Raw genomic sequence first — 8,992 nt, forward strand, 5'->3', positions numbered from 1 at the left:
TTAAAATAAATATTTATTTAATACTTTATTATAATTAAAACTACAAAATTAATAAATTACATCATTTAAATCACATTTAATTCTATTTAATTATTTCTAAATAAAAGCATTCACATCAACTTGATTTATTTCTAAATCTCTCCTTCGCCTCTTTCCATTCATAGCCATAGGAACTAACATTGCCATAGTAGCAGGGATTATCCCAGCTCCAACAGCAGCCATAACCGCTGAAGAATCGACCTTTTTCCCCGGTTTTTTAACAGCGCTAATAACTTCCTCAACTTGATTTTGATGTTTTAAAGGTTTTGCTTTAATCTGTTTCATTCTTTCTTTCCGGGCAAATTCCCTCTGGGAATCTTCAACAGTTTCAAATGTAGACTCAACCTCTAAAAGACCACCATGCGAAGTTGTCATATTCACTTTTGAATTTCCTGTTGGTGGTAAAACTGTGAGATGGACTGATCTTGTGGTGCTTACCGATTCTGGTTCTATGTTTAAACTTCGATGTCTTTTAGCAGGGTATTTATAACCTTTCGTGGTTGATAAAAGAACCCATTCTCCATCTCCATTTGATGGATAAGTTATTGGAAGATCCGTTGATGATTGTCTTCGGTTAAAAAATTTTTCTGGTGTTCTTGGATAATTTGAAGGATTTTTGGGCTTTGAAGGAAAGTTTGATGGAAAATTTGCTGGGCGGCCATCGGTTATAATAACATCACCGAAATCTTCATCTCCTCTTCTATCATCGTTTTTATGATAAGAATTCCATTCAAAATCATTACCAGATGATGGTACATATCCTGGGCGAGGATCTGGTTTTTGAGGATCATAATTATTATTGTTGTAGTGATGATGATAGTGTGGTTTAGTCCAATATTGATTATTATTACTTTCAATGTCGTCCCAATTCGAATTTTGCGGTTTGATATTACTTTGCCATTTAGAAACTTTTGAAACCGACCATGGCACCGCTTCTAAGCTAATCCAACCTTTCTTGTCATTATTGGGATGTGGGTTGTATTGGGTTACTTGGAGTAAGTCCCATGTTTTTGATTTTTGATCACCTTCTTGGTTTTTTTCAACATTTTTTTGTTCTTCTTGTTTTTTGAAATGATGTTGATTTCTTTTTGAGTACTTTTCCAAAAATTCTTTTAATGGCGGATACTCAGTTATTGATAAATTTTCGTCGTCGTCGGAATTATATCTTTTCTTGTAATCTTTGTGGACGTATTGCCCAAAAAGTTTTACCGGTGGTTGTTGGATATCTTTGTTTTCATCGAATAACTCCCCAAAAGAAATTTGTAAACACTCAAAAATAATAAAAAAGACCACTAGAATTATTTTTTTTGAAATCTTCATCTTTGTGGTAAAGAAGCTTGTTCTTCACTGTGACCAAGAGTCGCTTATTCCGGATTAATATAAGTTCCTGGTGCAAGCAGCGAACTCATCCCTACTACTTCATCTTACTTTCTCCGATTCTTAACGTTTTTACTTTTGCGACCCATTTCCCGGACCTCGGCATTGTGGCAAGATTCACGGTAAGTAGTCCAATTTTGTTTAAGAAGTCGCTGTTGTATTAAATGGGGGAGTTTTGTATCTAACGATTTTTAAGAGTTCTGCTTGATCGGTTGCGACGCGGGTCATAAAAATCCCGGCTGGAAACGGTTTGCCCACCTTGAAATATTCATGCGATACCATAAACCGGTACCACTTCCCGACCAATTACTTTTGGAATCCTACCAAGGATCTATTCCTTCTCTGGATTTCGTGTCATGACTGGTTTCTAACGGTACTTTAAGAAACGAAATGGTTAACATTTTGTATTATACAAGAAAATTAATGTTATAACGACGTTTCTTAAGTGGCTATTAAACATTATTGTTTAAAATTTAGAACAAAATAATAAATTTTTAATAAATAACCTAATTAAAAATGGTGAATAAAAAACTAAGCCAAAAAGATAGTTTATTGTATGTCAAGTTTACAAAAGGCGTTGTAGTGAACGGATATCAATCATCAATCTGGGTTAAGTTGGATGGAAAAGCGTGCATAATTGTTGTTGGCGAGTATTGTCAGGGAGTAATTGTCCAAAGACCGCCCGCGTATTTTCTAATCTGCACCATTCTCGTTGTTCTACCGGAGAGTATCTTTGTGCCGGCGCGTGAACCGTGTCGCGCAGACGACGGACTATTTTCTAAGGAAATCTTAATTTTCGCCGGGTTTTCAGGATCTCACCCAATTTCTCTTCAAGTTAAAAAAGTTTAAAAGTTTTTTCTTTTCCCCGTCCAATTTAACAAGTAATAACTTGTGTGTAATTGGCTATTTTTCTTCTAGTGCAAGTTGTAAATTTGTTTAGAAGTGAAATTTCTCTTGTTTGTGTAGTTTATGGAGTAATTAACCTAAAAATTTTTGCTTTTAACAAATTCTTTTCATTTTAATTTAATAATCTCCTTTTCTTCAAAGAAACTTAATCTTTGGATATTTTTGCTAAAGATTATTAGAAATTACTGTAGACTATAGATTTCCAATTTCCTTCCCTCTTCAGCCCACAGCCCGATCCTGTGTTTGGCCATCGCAAATTATATACCAACTGCTGGCTCTGTCTCCACAAACGCTTTAACGCTGCCCTCTCATACTAGCTCATCACAGATCAGAGAAACTCTGTTATCACAACTCAGCCTTGTTCCTGCAGCGCCTGGAAAGCGGCTTGACTGGCTGAGAAAAATCGTACTGTCATGTTCTTCACCACTCTCTCAAGAAGGATTTTAGCACCCATGTCAATAGCAAATACTTCCGCCTGTGAAGATACTTCCTGTACATACTGTATGTGATTATAGGTCTAACCACAGTCACATAGAGCCAATATAGTCTTTCAGGGGTAAGACCCCAATTTTTCCACAAAGACTACAAGTCATTTTACAACTAACTTAACCAATTTCAAAATATTAAATTTTGGAAAACAAAATTCTTGAAGCTGATTGATTTTTCTTATCTTAAAATTATATAGAATAGTTGTCATCTGGTTTATTCCAAAAGTTTATTGGAATTAGTACTTGTGATATCATTTAGTTCTCCTGGTTCTTTCTTAAACAGATAACTCTTTTCGAAAATGTCTCACGCCTGACTGCTCTCTGCTTGATGTAGATTCCAATTTGAATGTTTCTTCTTTTCCACCCACTTTCCGTACATAGTTGGAACTGAGCCAAAAACCTCCTGGTGAGAAAAGAAAACCACAGTGTAATTTAAAATGTTGATTTTTGGTTTAAATTATTAAATATAATATTGATTTATGATCCTTTTTACATCAGCATTATCTCAAACTGAAAAGACACCTTATATATTAGCATATTTAACGATTAAAATGATTAAAACTTAGTTATTAAACAGATTGAACGGATTTTTAAATTTAGAGGTTATGTTTAAAACGATGTGTCAACGAAATGTCAAATTTGATAGATGAATTTGTTAGTAAATATTAATTTATTGATAGTTTTTACATCGTTTTTCTACATGTGGCATTAAAAATGATGAAGAGTGTGTTTTATTTTATTTATATGCGGTGTTGTTACAATTTCCAAGTAGGATTTCAAATATTGTAAAACAAATGTGACATTTTATTTGACAGCATCAAAATATTTATGATTTAAATTAATAACCATTTATTAAATGATGGGAAACATCATCTGTGGGGTTTAATAGGTATTGTAAAGATATCTTTTATCAAATACAGAAAGATTTTTAGCTTAACATGTCGAAACATGAAAACAGTGTTAAAAGCAAATGTGATTCTCCTTGGACGTTTGCTAGATGTACTTCCGAGTTGACTGAAGAAACTAGGCACTTTATCAATCATGGAAAGCATGAATGATTTCAAGTTTGCTTGTAGCAATGAAAGTTGTGCCCTTAATATACATTGAGTATAATCTAAGAAGGTCCTAAAGTAGCTGATACAACAAGAATTTTCACAACCATCGAAAATACATGGTATTCTATTTATCTGGGTTATTATAAATTACTACAGAAGTAAATGTAAATGTACAATTTTCTTTCTTCTTACTTAAAAATTTATTTTACTTCAAGGTACATCATCGAGACATCTTTTACACAAATACATTTTTTTTGTAACTTATACAAAAATAAATCGCGTCATTATCACATGAGTTCCAAAGGATTTCATCATCAATTATATTTTATTTATAATTTTTAGTTAACATTTTTAATTATTATTTTTTAATTTTGTACAGGCATTGCAACAGATTGTTTCGTAACCGCTTTTCCTTTCCTCCATAACGAAGTAATCGTTTTCGTTTGCGTATAGAAATTAAGCCCTTGCTTTCCATAGAAATGAAGATCCCCGACGAAACTTCCCCGCGATCCAGTGAAACTAAACATCGGCAAAGGAACGGGAATTGGAACGTTCACTCCAACTTGGCCCACATCGATTTCGTTAACGAATTGTCTTGCGTAGTTTCCGTTGGTGGTAAAAATAGCGGTTCCGTTACCGTAAGGGTTTTTATTAATGATTTCGATTGCTTCTTCCATGGTGCTTGCGTTCATCACGCAAAGAACTGGGCCGAAAATTTCTTCTTTATAACATTCTTGGGTTGGGAGAACGTTTGTTAAAAGGGTTGGGCCAACAAAATTGCCGTTTGGATAACCGGGTACTTTAACGTTTCTGCCATCTAATGGACATTGAGCACCTTGCTTAATTCCAGATTCGATTAAATATTCGATTCGTTTTTTGGATTCTCTTGAAATAACCGGCCCAACGTCGGTTCCTGGTTCGTGTCCAGCGCTAACTTTTAATTGTTTAGCTTTTTCAACTAAATCGGGGATCCATTTTTGCGCTTCTCCGACCATTATGGCTACACTCAAAGCCATGCAGCGTTGACCGGCGGCTCCAAAAGAAGCACCGGCTAATTGATTGATTGTTTCTTCTTTATTAGCGTCTGGTAATATAATCGCGTGGTTTTTCGCGCCTAAATTAGATTGTACTCTTTTTCCATTCGCGGCTCCTCTTGCGTAAATGTATTTCCCGGCTTTATCGGACCCAACGAAACTTATTGCTTTGATATCTTTATTGTCGCAAATAAAATTGACGGCATCATGCGAGCCGTGAATTACGTTAACAACTCCTGGTGGGCAACCGACTTCGTTTAAGAGTTCCATAAGCATCATTGTTGCGCCTGGATCTTTTTCTGATGGTTTAATCACCATTGTGTTTCCGGCGATTAAGGCCATGGGGAACATCCATAATGGAATCATAGCGGGGAAGTTGAATGGGCAAATTCCAGCTGTTACACCTAACGGGAGCTTATAAGAAACGACATCCATGTCTTTTGCGATGTTTTGAAGTGATTCTCCTTGGAGGAGGGTTCCCGCTGAACAAGCGTGCTCAACAACCTCTAAAAAGATATTTGGGAATTAAAAGATATTAAAAAAAATTGATCTAAATTTACGTAATCCTCTCATAACATCGCCTTCAGCATCAACCAAAGTTTTTCCTTGCTCTAAAGTTACATTAGCCGCAATTTTTTTCAAATCCCTTCTAATAACAGCTTGTAATTTTAACATTAATTGTTGGCGAGTTAAAACGGAAGTTTGTCTCCACGAGTGATAAGCTTTTTTTGAAGATTCAACGGCTTCTTCCATTTCAGCTTGAGTCGATTGAGGTACTTTCGTGACCAAATTGTTTGTGGCTGGGTCATAAAGGTCAATCCAATTGGTGGCTTTTGAATCGCGAAACCCTCCATCGATGAAAAGTTTAGTCGTTGGAGCTACGTTTGAGTAATTTCTTAGTAACGATGATAAAATTACCTAAAATTAAAATCATAAATGATTAATCACTTCATGGGTGGTCGAAATTATCTCGAATTAAGTAAAATAAGATAAGAGTAAAATAATTTATGAAGGTCGTTTTATAATTGAAATGTTTAACGGTGTTTTTGATGCCCAAAATTAAATTTAACAATGAGATTACATAAGAGTTTTGTTTAAATATGGTCTTATCTAAATCGTTTTGAAATTGTATTAATGAAAAGTTTAAATAGAGTTGGATTAAATTGACGCGCATTAAAGTTCGTTTAAAAGTCATTGTTTAATAAATTTAAATAACTTAACTTAGAATGAAACTAAATTTTCCTAGAAAATAAGAGTGAACTCTCGAAAATCATACGAGCGATTCAAGGTCAAAGAAAAATATTTTTAACTCAACCCACCACGTGGTTTTCCATCTATAAAACAGGCATCGACTAAATCAACATAAATATCTCAATGAATATCTTTCAAAATTTTCCATTTTAAAGTATTTTTTTTAAAGTGTTTCATTAAGATCATCATAGAGTTGTTAAGATTTTAAGAAATTTTCAAAATTACTTACAGATTTTCTTGTAGCCGATAACATTTTGCTTGATTTTTAACCGTTTCAGGCACAAACGCGATCTGACCGTGAGTGAAAAATGTGAATGATATCGTAGACCCCTACTTTATTGTAGTTGAAACGCGTGTTAATTTACCGTTATCTACGACGAATTGCGGCTTAAGTTACTCGTTGTTGGTGAATTAGAAAAATACCCGCCGGAGATTCTTCTGTGTTAGTTATAAAGAGACTTCTAATTTCGTTTAGAGACTTTACAGCATTTAAACCTATGGACTTCGAAACACACTTTGGGTATTTATAAATTTTTGGATACAGAAACCAAAAATGTTTTCTTATGTAGGTATGCGACGGTGTGGAAAGAACCTTAACATGAAAAAATAAGATTCTTTTGGTGGGAGAGCCTTAAGGTGAACTAAAAAGATCAGGTGATAATCTTACTAAAAGATTTTTGGTTGGTCTTTTCTAATCGAGTTCAAATTAGAAAGTTTTTTTCTTAAAGATCTATCTTTAGATTTAAGAAAAAATGTATACAAAGCATTAAATGGGAGAAAATATTTGCTTAAACGATTAGTTTATTGCTAAAACGATAAAGTTGTAAATCAAGATTAAAATAACGTTGTAAATAAAATAGACAGGCAATCAACTTTACAGGTCGTATTTTAAAGTTGCTTGAATTGGTTTTCAAGATTTTGGTTTTGACACAATTCATTGGTTCTTCAATCTTTTAGGTATATTAAGCTTAATATACAACTATTATGACTTTAGTTGAATTAATTGCAAAATGAATTTATTTCTCAAGAACTAAAAGTGATTATCGATGAAAATTGTAACATCGAAAATTTTATCAAAACTTCAAATATTGTTTTCTCAAAAACTAAAAGTTATTTTTTAGTACGGGTTGGTTCATTGGAAAGAGGACACTTTTATTAACACTTTGGGAAATTTTCATACTCATATTCCAAGAAATGGATTTTATACGAATTTTTAAAATTTAATCGGCAAAAATTGCAAAATTCGAAAAAATTGTCGATTACTTCAAAACTTTATTTCTCAAGAACTAAAAGTGATTTTTCAAAACGGCTTTTTGCATTAAAAAGAGGATGCTTTAATTAATAATTGGTGATATTTCCACAAGGTTCCTTCAAGAAGCGAATTTTATAGCGAATTTTGAAAATTATCGATGAAAATTGCAACATCGAAAATTTTATTAAAACTTCAAATATTGTTTTCTCAAAAACTAAAAGATATTTTTCAAAACGGGTTAGTTCATTGAAAAGAGAATATTTTTATTAACACTTTGGGAAATTTTCATACGCATATTCCAAGAAATGGATTTTATACGAATTTTTAAAATTTAATCGGCGATAATTGCAAAATTCGAAAAAATTGTCGATCATTTCAAAAATTTATTTCTCAAAAACTAAAAGTGATTTTTCAAAACGACTTTTTGCATTAAAAAGAGGATACTTTAATTAATAATTGGTGATATTTCCACAAGGATCGTCCAAGAAATTAATTTTATAGCGAATTTTGAAAGTTATCGATGAAAATTGCAACATCGAAAATTTTATCAAAACTTCAAATATTGTTTTCTTAAAAACTAAAAGTTATTTTTCAAAACGGGATGGTTCATTGGAAAGAGGACACTCTTTTTAACACTTTGCGAAATTTTCATACTCATATTCCAAGAAATGGATTTTATACGAATTTTTAAAACTTAATAAATTGCAAAATTCGACAAAATTGTCGATTATTTCAAAAATTTATTTCTCAAAAACTAAAAGTGATTTTTCAAAACGGCTTTTTGCATTAAAAAGAGGATACTTTAATTAATAATTGGTGATATTTCCACAAGGATCCTTCAAGAAATTAATTTTATAGCGAATTTTGAAAGTTATCGATGAAAATTGCAACATCGAAAATTTTATCAAAACTTCAAATATTGTTTTCTCAAAAACTAAAAGTTATTTTTCAAAACGGGTTGGTTCGTTGGAACGAGGACACTCTTATTAACACTTTGGGAAACTTTCACACTCATATTCCAAGAAATTGATTTTATACGAATTTTTAAAACTTAATCGGCGAAAATTGCAAGATTCGAAAAAATGTACGGTCATTTCAAAAATTTATTTCTCAAATACTAAAAGTGATTTTACAAAACGGCTTTTTGCATTAAAAAGAGGAGACTTTAATTAATAATTGGTGATATTTCCACAAGGATCCTTCAAGAAATTAATTTTAAAACGAATATTGAAAATTATCAATAAAAATTGCAACATCGAAAATTTTATTTAAACTTCAAATATTGTTTTCTCAAAAACTAAATGTTATTTTTCAAAACCTGTTGGTTCGTTGGAAAGAGGACACTCTTATTAACACTTTGGGAAATTTTCATACTCATATTTCAAGAAATGGATTTTATACGAATTTTTAAAACTTAATCGGCGAAAATTGCAAAATTCGAAAAAATTTTCGATCATTTCAAAAATTTATTTCTCAAGAACTAAAAGAGATTTTTCAAAACGGCTTTTTGCATTAAAAAGAGAATACTTTAATTAATAACTGGTGATATTTCCACAATGGTCCTTCAAGAAATGAATTTTATAGCGAATT

At 32.3% G+C, this 8,992-nt stretch overlaps 2 protein-coding genes across 2 annotated transcripts; both read right to left on the reverse strand.

The window, feature by feature from the left end:
* Positions 1 to 12: 12 nt before the first annotated feature.
* LOC139431698 (uncharacterized) lies at positions 13 to 3,951 on the reverse strand. Its single transcript, XM_071199799.1, has one exon. The coding sequence runs from the start codon at positions 1,357 to 1,359 to the stop codon at positions 97 to 99; it is 1,263 nt and encodes a 420-aa protein (XP_071055900.1). The 5' UTR covers positions 1,360 to 3,951; the 3' UTR covers positions 13 to 96.
* Positions 3,952 to 4,171: 220 nt separating this feature from the next.
* Positions 4,172 to 6,732, reverse strand: LOC111413288 (probable methylmalonate-semialdehyde/malonate-semialdehyde dehydrogenase [acylating], mitochondrial). The gene is made up of 3 exons (XM_023044200.2): positions 6,380 to 6,732; positions 5,460 to 5,817; positions 4,172 to 5,405 (listed from the first exon to the last, which is right to left on the reverse strand). Exons 1-3 carry the CDS (start codon positions 6,401 to 6,403, stop codon positions 4,231 to 4,233), a joined length of 1,557 nt encoding a protein of 518 aa, XP_022899968.1. The 5' UTR covers positions 6,404 to 6,732; the 3' UTR covers positions 4,172 to 4,230.
* Positions 6,733 to 8,992: the final 2,260 nt, after the last annotated feature.

This window comes from Onthophagus taurus, chromosome 11 (genome assembly GCF_036711975.1).
Source record: "Onthophagus taurus isolate NC chromosome 11, IU_Otau_3.0, whole genome shotgun sequence".
NCBI lineage: Eukaryota > Metazoa > Arthropoda > Insecta > Coleoptera > Scarabaeidae > Onthophagus > Onthophagus taurus.

Excerpts from the sequence above, each read along its gene's own strand:
- LOC111413288 (XM_023044200.2), bottom strand. The coding sequence starts at position 6,403 with ATGTTATCGGCTACAAGAAAATCT. Across the intron at positions 5,818-6,379 it reads TATCGGCTACAAGAAAATCT|GTAATTTTATCATCGTTACT; the intron begins GTAAGTAATTTT and ends TTTTAATTTTAG. Across the intron at positions 5,406-5,459 it reads CGATGTTATGAGAGGATTAC|AGGTTGTTGAGCACGCTTGT; the intron begins GTAAATTTAGAT and ends ATATCTTTTTAG.
- LOC139431698 (XM_071199799.1), bottom strand. The coding sequence starts at position 1,359 with ATGAAGATTTCAAAAAAAATAATTCTAGTGGTCTTTTTTATTATTTTT.